Here is a 12,310-nt window from a genome sequence, read left to right as displayed (position 1 = left end):
AAATTGGCTATTTCCAATTTTCAACATGGGGTGGAAGCTGTGTTCTTTTATTTTTTAGAGTTTTAAAATCTGTGAATTTTGGAGAGATGGCCGGTGTCCAATAGTTCACTTTTAAGCAAATCTAGGCCGATAACGTACCAATTACATTAAGCATCCCTACTCACCCTGAATGTTTCAGGTCCGTTTATACGAGTGGACTGCAGAGAAGGAGCTGAGAACAGAGTGTAACCACTACAACAATATCATGGCCCTTTACCTGAAGACCAAAGGAGATTTCATTCTGGTTGGAGACTTGATGAGGTCCGTTCTGCTGCTGGCCTACAAACCTATGGAGGGCAACTTTGAAGAGGTGGGATGTGGAAAAAAAAAAAACAAGGATTGTACGTGGTTGCAAGGAGGATTTAACAGAGCACAAAGTTTTTGTTTTTGTTTTTGTTTTTTTTCACTTTCAGCCAAAACTAGTATTTGATAAGCTTTTATTTCCTATATTCCATGGTTGGTTTCTCTTTGTCTTTCTGACATATACAGCACCACACACTGGTGAATGCTGTAATAATGCCTTCTGGGAGAAGACTATTCATAGTCAGAACATTTCATATTCAAGTGCCTTGAAATATTAGATTGAAAGAATACATTTTTAAGCACTCATAATCCCAAGGTCATAGATTGCACATCATTGTTACTTGAAGCAGGGCCAATCAATATTTTTATATTAACAATGTCCAATGTTCGTCTGCTCTGAGGAGGTTTGGAGAGTCTCTCGGCCCAGTGTTTTGGTTTCACAGCCTCCAGGTTCACACTCAGTGTTTTGCTAACTGACCAGCACCAAATGGCAGAAACATAGTAAGAGACCGACTGGTGAATATAATGAAGCATTTAGTAGCTAAAGATATCTCCCTCTGAAGTCAGTTAAAGACAAAAACCATTTAAGGTGAGTGAATATTTTACTTACATTCTCCCTGAGAAATTCAGAGATTTACCTGGATAAACTCGTTTGGCTTGAAGGTAATGGATGTTCCCTAACTTACACTTTAAGCTTTTCTGAGATGTGAATAATTGTTTGGATGGATGAAAGAATGCAAGTTGGAAAGTGGCAGAAATGGTATCTTGTAAAACCAGCATGGTTTGGCAATAATTTTGATGAAAATGTAAATAAGGTTGAGTGCAGGCTCTCAAATGTAACCATTTGACTGGAGCACATGCACCACATGTGGATTTTAACCTGCAAGAACACTCGGCAAGCCAATTTCCATTTAATCAACAAGAAAATTTGTTGTTATAAAAAGCTCTAGTGCCCACACAGCAGTTAACCTGCATGGACATACAACATGTCTTCAAAGACATTCTAATCGTCCATCGTCCTCGTACTTGTACAGGAGCATATCGACTGTGCTCAGATTTCAGTGTGTGTTTGCTCATAGATAATGCAGCGTTTAGTTGGATACAAGAACCACCCTGGTTTTGGCACAACACCCCGTTTTATCCCCGTTTCACTGTTTTATCTGACACATCTTGTGATCCTTTGGTCAGATCGCTCGTGACTTCAATCCTAACTGGATGAGCGCAGTGGAAATCTTGGATGATGACAACTTCCTGGGGGCAGAGAATGCCTTCAACTTGTTTGTCTGCCAGAAGGACAGGTAGGGAATGCAATGTGCAGTGAGTTTTGTTTTTGTTTTGTTTTTTTCCCCACATGAATTTCTGTCTTTTCTTTGATCGTGGTAGTCCTGAGAAACCAGCAAGTTTCCAAATTGTTTTCAGTATTTATCCTCTACAATCAACATGCCATTAGGAGGTTGAACTGAGTCCCATGATGCTTTTTAAAGCTGCATCATTTATATGATTGTGGTGCACACTATTGTCCTTGAATTTGTTTTGGGAATTATGAGTCATTTCACCACTGAGCTTTCAGCTGCTCAGCTGCATTTTCACTTTATTCACTTTATTATTAGACAGGTGCTGAGATCAGGGAAAAGGCTGAAAGATGTGGTCTGAAATTGAGTGTGTTTCAATTATGCCACCATTTATTTTACACTTAATACATCAGTGTGGACCTCTCAATGCTTTTGACCTTTATTTTTGTATCACATCTCTTTCCCGTTGCTCTCTTCTGTTCCTCACCTTTCATCCATTACCTTTCCATCATTCTCTGACCTTTTCCACCCTCTTTGATATCTGGCCCTCTTGCTTTTTTCCCTTAACTGATCACTCTTGCCCCCAACCATTTTTTTACTTTGCCTTGGTCATTTGTTTCTTTTTGTTTTTACTCTTTCATTTGCTCCCTCCTGTCTTCTGTTGCCCCTCTGCCAACTGCCCCTCTGTAATTCCTCCCTTTGTGTCTCTTTCCTGCTGTCCTTCTTGCGGCCAGTGCGGCCACCACAGATGAGGAGCGGCAGCACCTGCAGGAGGTGGGGGTCTTCCACCTCGGGGAGTTTGTCAATGTCTTCTGCCACGGCTCGCTGGTGCTGCAAAACCTGGGTGAGAGCTCTACGCCCACCCAGGGCTCCGTGCTCTTCGGGACAGTTAATGGCATGATTGGTAGGTGCACGGATAATTTCCCACTTTAAAAGGCTTATAACATGTGCTTCTTTCACAGGCACACATACACACACCCAGCACAAAACTATTGCTGTAACAAACTCTTATTGTATTGTATCAGGTTCAATTTAATTTTTAAAGGGTTTAATTTGACGCCACTTGTCCAAGTTAGCATCAGTAAGTGGACTGTTCAGTCTTTTGGAATTTATTTATTTATTTATTTATTTATTTTTTCTTCCCCCCATCCAATCATAAAAAAAAAAAAGTGACCAAGCATGCATTCCCAGCATGATCTTTCTTTAAACCTTGTTCACCCAAATAATAACCTATTCCTGTCTAGCCATACAGTTTTTGAAATGTCTACAGTACAAGTGTGGCTGCAACTTGATAAACTGGAGATACTTAAATGTAATTAGTGCGCAACTGCAGCACTGTCTCTTAGTCAGGATAATCCACAAACAGTGAGCACATTGTATCTTTTTTATATCTGATAGCAGACTCTGTGACAGATCTCATGAAAAGTTAATCTCATAAAGTAATTGCAGGAAAATAAACATAAACCATGGAGATGAACTAATTGTAATTAATAGTTCACAACCATCCTCCCATTGTCCACAGACCTGCATATTTGGGTTAATTGGTGACTCTAAACTGTCTGCAGGTCTGAGTGTGAGTAATTGTTGGTCTCTGTCTGTCTCTGTGTGTTGGCCCAGTGATGGGCGGGTGACCTGTCCAGGGTGACCCCGCCCTCACCCAGTGTGAGCTGGGCTCGGCTCCAGCAGCCCCCACTACTCGGAAAGGGATAATTGGTTGAAGATGAATGAATGAAATTTCAGTATCATCTGTCAGCTTAAGACTACACACCCTTCTCATTTCAAGCATTTCCAATAATCATCAGACTGCAGTAATGGGCCCACAAACTCCTGTCAAAACCATTTATTTGAAACTCTTTCCATTTCAGAAAGGGGAAAGAAAGGGCGAGAAATCAGTTTTACACCTCATTACTCAGATCTAAACCAGTAACTTTCAGCCTGGCTTTAATGATGGCTGAGATGAAAAACAGGAAGTGCACATCATTCGGACACAGGAGTAATTTGCAACATGTGCTCCCTCAGCACCAACACACAGTGCATTACATCACCACAATGCCCACTGTGATTCTTTAAAAAGTCTCTGAGGAAAGTTTAACAGAAAATGAGAATCACTATTGTACAGTCCAGTAAAAACTTCGCCCATAAACCAAAATGGGCTGCAGAGTGTAATGAAAAAAAATACCCCTGTTAGTCTCATCACTTTGTGTGCTATGATCTATTAGATGTTTCTGTTCAGTTTTTCTACTCAAAAGGAAGTGGACAAAGCTTGAATGAACTTGTAATTGTAATTGAAGTAATTTCACCTTGATATTGCGTGATGAAAAGAAAATCACACCCATACTGGAGGTGAAGTAGATGAGCACACAATGTCTACCGTCAAATGATTCTGTCCAAACTCTAAGCCTTTTAAAATATCTCATATGGTGGTAGATCTTGCTCATGCCAGTCCTGGTAAAAATTTTGAGAGAAAATTCAAACTATTTTATTCATCTTTATACAGGCAAGTGATTCAGCTGTTTCTTTGCAACGTACAGTGCCGTCGAGTTGTTCATGGTTCATCGGCTGATTGCCCTGTAATTGCCTTCTGGTGGTTAGCAGATCTTTCTATCCCACCCTCTCTCCGTCTCACTGATGATAAGTTTTATTTATGTAGTGATGAGTGGTCAGAGCACACACCATTTGGGTAAACTGAGCCTTGAACAGGAGGTCACCGGGTTGATTCCCAACTGGATGGACCATTTGCGCGCCAGTCCCCCATTTTTTTTGTCTCTGTCCTCTATCCCTATGAATTAAAGGCATTAAAATTGTGTCAAAAAGTTGGATTTATTGCCTTGAAAAGCAGCAGCAAAGAATTTAAGCTTAGCCTGCCTTTAAACTCAGCATGGCACCTACACTCCATCAATGGCTCTTCAGTGACATCTGCTCAGTGCCAGTGCTACACTGACACTGAACTTAATACAAACCTAAAACAAATAAGAAAAAGTTATTGTATTAAAAATTTAGCAAGACAAATATCGTCTTGTCATTGGCAAAGGCAGAAACTATGGATCAATCTGACGATAGTTGATCAGAGGTCAACCCCAAAGTACAGTAGCTACTTCTGACGCAGGAGAGCGAAACAAAGAGGAATGGAGTTGAACATGAGACAAAAATGGCTTTTGGTTTTTTGTTTTTGTTTTTTTTTTTTTTGCGTGTGAAAACCTAAACTCTTGTTAGAATTTTAATGTATCTGAAATTTACAATTTTCATGAGTAGTAAAATTAGTTTTAAGGCAAAATCAATGAACATATTATGATTCCAGTTTCTGAAATCTGATGCTTTGCAGCTTTTTTTTATTTTTTCTCAGTTATGCATCACTTTGTGAATACATTTGAATTCATCATCTCTGGAGTTTTGACAGGCCAGCTAGGGAGAATATACCGCTATGCAAATCATGGAGTCCTTTGTCAAACTTTTCCACACACAGAATTTTCCAAAAATCAGCCAAAGATAACGCAGGTTCATGTGTTTCTGTCCACGGCTGTGAACATTAGATGTATGTGCATCCAGGTAAACACTGCCTCCATTCAGATGCTGTTAAAACATTGTAGACGAAAAAGACACACTGAGATGTACAAAAATAATAAATGATGGGAGTATGAGGTAAATGACGACCACTGCAAAATGTCAAAGTGTGCCTTGATACATTTTATTTTCAATGAACCTACATCAACCAAAACATTAAGACCCCATCAACTATTTCACTGAACATTTACTCTGTTGACCAACTACATTCCCGGTTACCTTCACTTAATCTTCCCTACATAAACTCAATCAAAATTAAACCAAAAAAGCAACAAACATACAGAAAATACTGTATTTTGTACTGATTGTTTCCACTGCAAAACTTGAAGGAAAGACACTTGTTGCAAAATGACTCAATTGCCTTGACTACTAAAAGAGCATAACAAATACAAAAGAAAAAAAAATCAGCAAAAAACTGATATCGATTTTAGTCCTTAATAGAATATCAGAATTTAAAGTGGGTTGTCACTTCACATACGAATGAACAAAAGGACTGATCAGTCAAATCTCTAACTTTTTTTTGTATTTAATATGGTAATCATTACTTGTGGGTTTGTGTAAATTGGACGATGATCTCACTAATTCATATGTGTCTTGAGTTGTATTATTTAATCTGTCCTGCCACAATCCCTCATGTAGCAAAAGAGAGAGAGTTTTTTCTCTACACTTGTCCTCATAGTTTAACACCGCAGCGCAGCACAGTCACATGGATGGATGGGTGGATAGTCTTGTAGCTAAATAATGAACTAATTAAATAATGTAAATGAACGTTACCAGCCCTCCCTGGAAGCTAGTTTGTGGCTCTTTATTTGACGATTGCCAGTTTCACAATCTGACAGTAGCCCTACTGTCCTCCGAACTGTTTGTGCCAGTTTGTTCCCAAACTCCTGATCCTTCACTGGCTTCATGAGGAGAAAAAAAACAAGCTCTGCATTACAAATCAGTCAAACTCTTTGTGCTGTCAACTCCAGTGCAGATTACTTCCCCAGAGCATCAACATAATGCACTCACTGCATAACTAGAATTTTTAGTGGTAAGGAAAGCATGCTGCTCCCTTAAAGCTCTGTGACGCCAAGGTCCACCAGGAAGTCCCTCAATAAAATAAAACTGTTTCAGATTATGGAAGTACTGAAATCCCTCCTTCACTTACACCACGCTACAAACATAAGCACAGAAGATGCATCGGGAGGATCACAGTCATGCTAATGAGATTTTTTTTTTTTAACCTGTCCTGAGCAGCTGGGGCAGGTAGTATGAATGTTCCTGGTGTCTTGTGCTGAAACAGTTTTACTCTGCGTAGAAGGAGTCTGGCATACTGCTCCTGTCGCCATCTGTGTTTATTGACAATGGTATTGGTTTATTGATAAAGCTAACAGACTGAGGCTCCGGAGTGGATAGAAAAAGAGAGACAATGCTACAACACTAATGAGCTTTGATTTATTGTTCAGCTTTTGAGTTTTATTATCAATCCAGTTCTGAGATGTCTTCCTTTCATTCTTGCTAATGAGGAACCACAAGAGTTTACCATCTGCTGCAGTGAGGTGCCAATCTGTTTGAATATTACACCTTCAAAAAGGGTTTGATTAATGTGTGTGTGTGTGTGTGTGCGTGTGCGTGTGTTAGGTCTGGTGACCTCCCTGTCAGAGGGCTGGTACAGCCTCCTCCTGGACCTGCAGAACCGCCTCAACAAGGTCATCAAGAGCGTGGGAAAGATCGAGCACAGCTTATATCCTTCTCATATTCACACTTCCTCTTCCCGTCTTTCGGCTTGGTGACAGAGATGCCTCACAGCAACAACGGTGGTGTTCTCGAGTCAGCAGCTACTCCAGGCAGGATAGGGGCAGTTGATAGTCAGTATAATTGGCATTAGAGGTTATTTATGAGATGGCCTACTTAGAAAGGGAACTGAAAATATTAGCAAATTGATTGTGTAGTTTGTTGAGAATTTGTGGATATTTCAGTAATCCATTCAATCCATCCATTGAATTTTAAAGAAGAAATACTCATGATTCCAGCTTCTCTCTCTTTTCAGACCCCTGACCAGAGAAAACTGTAACCTTGAAGACATAGCCTGAGGATTTACAACATTTTCTCTACTTTTGAGGTGAAAATGTTGATCACTTTATAAAATATGTATCAGAATAATCAGTCAGTCTATTGTGTAACGCAGGCCAACGGTAAAAAAAAAACAAAAACATTTTTTTGATGAGCTCTGAAATTTAGATGATGTAGAGACGATGATACCATTGTGAAGGAATTTCTAAGGCTTTTATGGCAGCAGTTCAGTGCCACTGTAATGTTATGGAAGGAGCACGCATTGAAGTTTGATAAGGATTTTGAGAATTTTTTAGAAGATGCGATCCTACATGCAACTCGGATTGGCGTCATGGATTGTATGCACTGTGGAAAGATCTATTGAAAGTATAATATTTGAGTTGTGTATGTAGGGAAGCAGTAGGTCTCCATGGCCTTAGCAGTACCAATGCTGTCTTAGAATTTACCTATTCTTTTCCTTTGGCTCTTCCTGTTTTCATTACAGACTTTATGCGTTGAATATTTGTTCAGCTGTGCCTGAGGCAAAAATATATGTGATATTGTACGGGAAAAGTGACTGCAGGGTACAGCAGGGGCCTTGTATTAATTATCCTTGACTCAACTGCACCTGGAGGTCCTTCCACACTGAGCGCAAGACAGAGCAGGCCACAGGATTCATAGACGGGGATCTGATCGAGAGCTTCCTGGATCTGGGCCGGGCCAAGATGCAGGAGGTTGTCAGCACCTTACAGGTAGGAGCTTATGTTCATCCACATTAACAGGGACACACAAGCCTGTTGTTAGAGTAGGAGTCCAATGGAAACATCTGGTGAAGAAACAACTGCATTATCATTCTGTTTCTGTTTACATACAACATTGAACTTTCAAAGACCCTTCAGACAATTTTTCATGACTGCTCTGAGTGGGAACCAGGGATAACTTCCACTGCAGAACAGGTGGCAAATCCACTTTTGGAAGATAAACAAATAGACATTCTTCTTTGCGTCTCTCTTAGCACTATAAACACTTTGAGTTCATCTAGTTTTTGCTTTCAGAGACTGATGGCAAACAACATCCAAGACTGTAGTGAGGTTGTGATTTGAAAATTACATAAGTGATGGGAATGAAGCATTAAAATTTCACATTTGAGATCACTGAACCACCCAATGTTTGAAATCCCTGCATGTAAGTGGCTTAAAGAGTTCCTAATAATTTATCAATAAACTTCTAGATTGATCAAACCAGTCAAATAATCAGTTATTTGATTAATTAATGCATCTTTGCAGCGTCACTTAAAAGCAGCGACTTAAACCTTATTGGAAAATGTCAGGGGTGTAAATAATGAGGCCATTGCTTCATTCATTAATATCAAATTAAGATACAGAAGATAAACAAAAATGTTGCCATTTAAAACAGGCAGGCCAGCTCAAGTCTGCATTCGTTCTTCAAACTTATAAAATTCATATTAGCGCTCAACTACTCCAGTAACCACACCTTCCTCTGACATTCCTAGCCTTGAAGAAACTTGAAAAAAATCTCTAAATAGGTGAGTTAAATATTCTCTGAAGTGCTGCATCAATAAAGGAGGTATTTCTGCTTATTCCCACTGAAGGGCAAAAGCACCTTTGAATCTCAATAGACTTTTAGATGGATAGATATTTTTCAAGTTGTAGCCCAACAGTAAAGAATAGGGTGTTGAGTGCAGTAATGGATTCACTGAGTGTGAAGAAGAGGAGGCAGCTTCCTAATGAAGAACCTGTGTGGGTTACTAAGTGTCAAACTACTGTTGAATTAGTTGGGAGAAAAACCTAATTTACAATGAGGTGGATACAATTATTGTTTGTATTAGTGCTGTTGCCTCGCAGCAAACAGTTTATGGGTTCAATTCCCAGTTTCCTCCCACAGTCCAAAGATATGCACATCTAGGTTGATTGCTGACTCTAAATAAACCGTAGGCATGAGTGTGAGTGGTTGTTGGTCTCTGTGTGACGGCCCTGCCATAGGCCTGTCCAGGGTGACCCCACTCATTGGCTTTAGCACCCCCCACGAACCTGACGGTTAAGTGGTAGAAAATGAGAGAGAGAACAGACTAGAGATCATGAAGGGAAAGCTGTTGTTTTAGTAGAAGAATACGGTCATGCAGAATAAGACTGAAATGAATTTAATGTAATGTTATAATACATACTAATAAACAACCTGTTCATGGGGAATGTGTGTACCTCAGTATAAAGTATTCCCATTAGCTTATGAATTTATGATAGCTTGAACCAAAACATAAGAAGTGTGAAAATAACAGAGTGGCTTTCCCTCCGTACATTATTTGTTCATCTAATGGGGCTGAAGTGGTACAGAGTTTGTGTCAGTCGTGTCATCTGCTGTGTTTCAGATCGATGACGGCAGCGGTATGAAGCGTGAAGCCACAGTAGACGAGGTCATTAAGATTGTGGAGGAGCTGACGAGGATCCACTAGTCAAACTGCCAGCTGGACCCCTACTGAGTAACAGCAGTGTCCCCAACAGGAAGGATGGGCAAGAGTGACGAGGAAGGGAGCAGTTTGGGTTTTTCAGATTTGTAAATAATTATAAATAAACAGTCTGTGCATGTTCATCCTTCAGACTTCAATCATTTGTCAACTATGGAGACCTTGAAGGTGCTGGACAATGAGTGCAGCACTCATTTACACACGAGTCTCTTGGCAAAGTGCGTAGCATCCTGTTTGGAAAGCAAAAGACCAACGTTAAGATGATGGTCTGAGTGTGTTTGAGCTTGTGTGCGCACGTGTGATTGCGTCTCTGTGGAATAATGTGACTATAAATAGGAAAAACCCAGATATCCTTCTATCCGACAGTTAATGGCAGAGGATGAAGAACAAGATCCTTGATGCACCACAGATTGAATCTAATGAATTTACACTTTTCAACTTTATTGTTGAAGAACCTGCTGTATGAGAAACAAAATGAGGAAAGTGATAGATTTATAGCTATTTTGTCTTGTGAAGTTTTCTTTGTTTATTCTAATAAACTTTGCTTTAGTACTGTTAACTCCATCGTCTCAGTTTGTCTTTATTCTGACCATTCTGAACTCCAGTGAAGGTTTCTGTAGTTTAGGGATCTGACTTTCCGTGTAGTGTCACCAGCAGGTAGAATTTTACTGCTGATCAAGACTGTATTTAGTGCTAACTAAGAAACATTAGCATGTTAAACCAAGGTGGTTAACATAATACCTGTTCATTAATGCTTTTATTTATGGGCTTTCTTAGACGAACCAAATATCTTGCTATCTGTGGCCCACTATAATGAATCTTGGTCATCAAGACGAGAAATGGGGAGGAGAAAAACATCTTAATCTCTGTGTCAGTAAATCAGTTTTTGTGCATAGCAAATGTGCGAGGCTTCCTTTTGTCTTTGTCAGACCTGCTGAAAATGCTGAATATTGCTGTGAATTGTTTTTCGGACAGCCTTATTAATTTCTGTTGTGTGCATATTTCTTTTCTTCTCATTTCTTCTTCTGTAGGCAGTGACAAATTGGAACACACAAGCTTTTTCAGCAGGCGATATCAAAGGTCTCACAGGCTGAAGTGCTGGCAGGGTGACAGTGCAAACTAGCTTCAGTAATAATTCTCTGCTCCTGGAGTTTGGTGCAGACTGGTCAGTGACTGGCGGAAGAAGTCTGCCAGTTCTCCGGAGCTATTTTCATCCTCTTGTCACTATCCTCAGGCAAACAGGCCTTTGTTTTGCTCTGGTGGTGTCTTCACTCGATTTCCCATTCACTGCAGATTGTTTGTATCCTTGTCCCTCTTCATATTTAAATCCCTTTCATGGATTGAAAAAGTGGTCTTTGTACACTGAAGCAGTAGTATGTGAGTCAATGCCCAAATAAAGACCAAAAGGAAGTTCCATGGAAATGATGTCGACAGCAAATGTGATGTTACTGACAATAAATTAATATGAAACAGATTTTCCTCAAATATTATAAAATATAATAAAACCTTCTTCTTCTTTTTATATTGACCTAACATTAAATTTAAGATATTCTGAACTTGGAATTCATGTTACTTGGGTTTTCAGGATTTATGTGGAAACATATAATTATGCTGCAGACCGCAATGTTGTACCACCGAGGACACAAAGACGGATCTGTATACAAACATTCACAACAGCATGTTTTATTTATGTTGACATAAAGAGAACTCTGCTTCAAGAAAACATAGAAACAACATTTAATTCAATGTTAAATTACCAGTTTTTTTCTCTGGACTCTCACTCCATTCTATAAACTAATACGTTCCTTCAACTCACTGACCATGAAAAGTGGCTGAAATCGTCTCCGTGCAGATTTCACTTTGAAGGTGGAAAGGAAAGTCAACCACGTTGAGCAACCTCTGGAAATACTTCAGTCTTGTGTTAATTAATTCTTGTGGCGCAAATAACATGATATCAGTTTGTTTTCTGTCTGGTTATCTACTGAGTCGGTGGAGCTCTGTTTTGGCTGATTGACTTAAAAAAAAAAACGAAGAAGCCTTTTGTACCTTTGGCTGATCCGTCTCTTGGCTACATCTCACATCTTTTCATCTCTCTGAGTGGGAGCCAGGGGGTCCTCCTGGATGCTCACTACACAGTGACGGAGTCTTTGACATCGCTGCCCCGGACCATTAAACCAAATCCCTTCTGAAGAAGCACGATGGGTAAATTGGTCTTGTAGTCTGGAACAGAAATGATATTATGACATTTGATCTGAAATGATCAAACGTCATAATACCATAAGATTAAAGGCAAAAGTTTCTGTGTTTCTGATCTTGTTAATCATTTTACAGTCCTTCACCTGTATCTTGAGACCCCCACTGAGATCCCAAACATCAGAGGGGGAACCGCTGCACTAAACTAAAACAAGGTCAAGACTCTAAAACCACCATTTCTTTTAAGTTTTCATTTTATTGCTTCCACTGACCGTCTGCTGCTGATTCCCACTGCAGAGCGGCAGCACCTAGTCCATGTTTGATATGTTTGAGTGTTTCATTGGACACACTTGGCTCCTCCAAAAAAAAAAAAAAAAAACTGAGCTCTTTGTTGCACTTTGAATGG

The 12,310-nt window shown here is 39.7% G+C and overlaps 1 protein-coding gene across 1 annotated transcript in view; it reads left to right on the top strand.

Annotated features, from left to right (window-relative positions):
- The window catches only part of ddb1 (damage-specific DNA binding protein 1), a 40,805-nt gene extending 30,541 nt beyond the window's left edge, over positions 1 to 10,264 (top strand). Inside the window, exons 22-27 of the mRNA XM_029498194.1 lie at positions 179 to 349; positions 1,531 to 1,640; positions 2,369 to 2,538; positions 6,819 to 6,921; positions 7,858 to 7,981; positions 9,616 to 10,264. Of these exons, the coding sequence (XP_029354054.1) occupies positions 179 to 349; positions 1,531 to 1,640; positions 2,369 to 2,538; positions 6,819 to 6,921; positions 7,858 to 7,981; positions 9,616 to 9,699 (762 nt within the window). The 3' untranslated portion in view covers positions 9,700 to 10,264. The remainder of the gene's footprint in view (positions 1 to 178; positions 350 to 1,530; positions 1,641 to 2,368; positions 2,539 to 6,818; positions 6,922 to 7,857; positions 7,982 to 9,615) is intronic.
- Positions 10,265 to 12,310: the final 2,046 nt, after the last annotated feature.

The sequence above is a fragment of the Echeneis naucrates genome, chromosome 3 (assembly GCF_900963305.1).
Source record: "Echeneis naucrates chromosome 3, fEcheNa1.1, whole genome shotgun sequence".
Classification (NCBI taxonomy): domain Eukaryota; kingdom Metazoa; phylum Chordata; class Actinopteri; order Carangiformes; family Echeneidae; genus Echeneis; species Echeneis naucrates.
The sequence above is the reverse complement of the archived record's forward strand: the minus strand, read 5'-3'. Positions and strand labels throughout refer to the sequence as shown.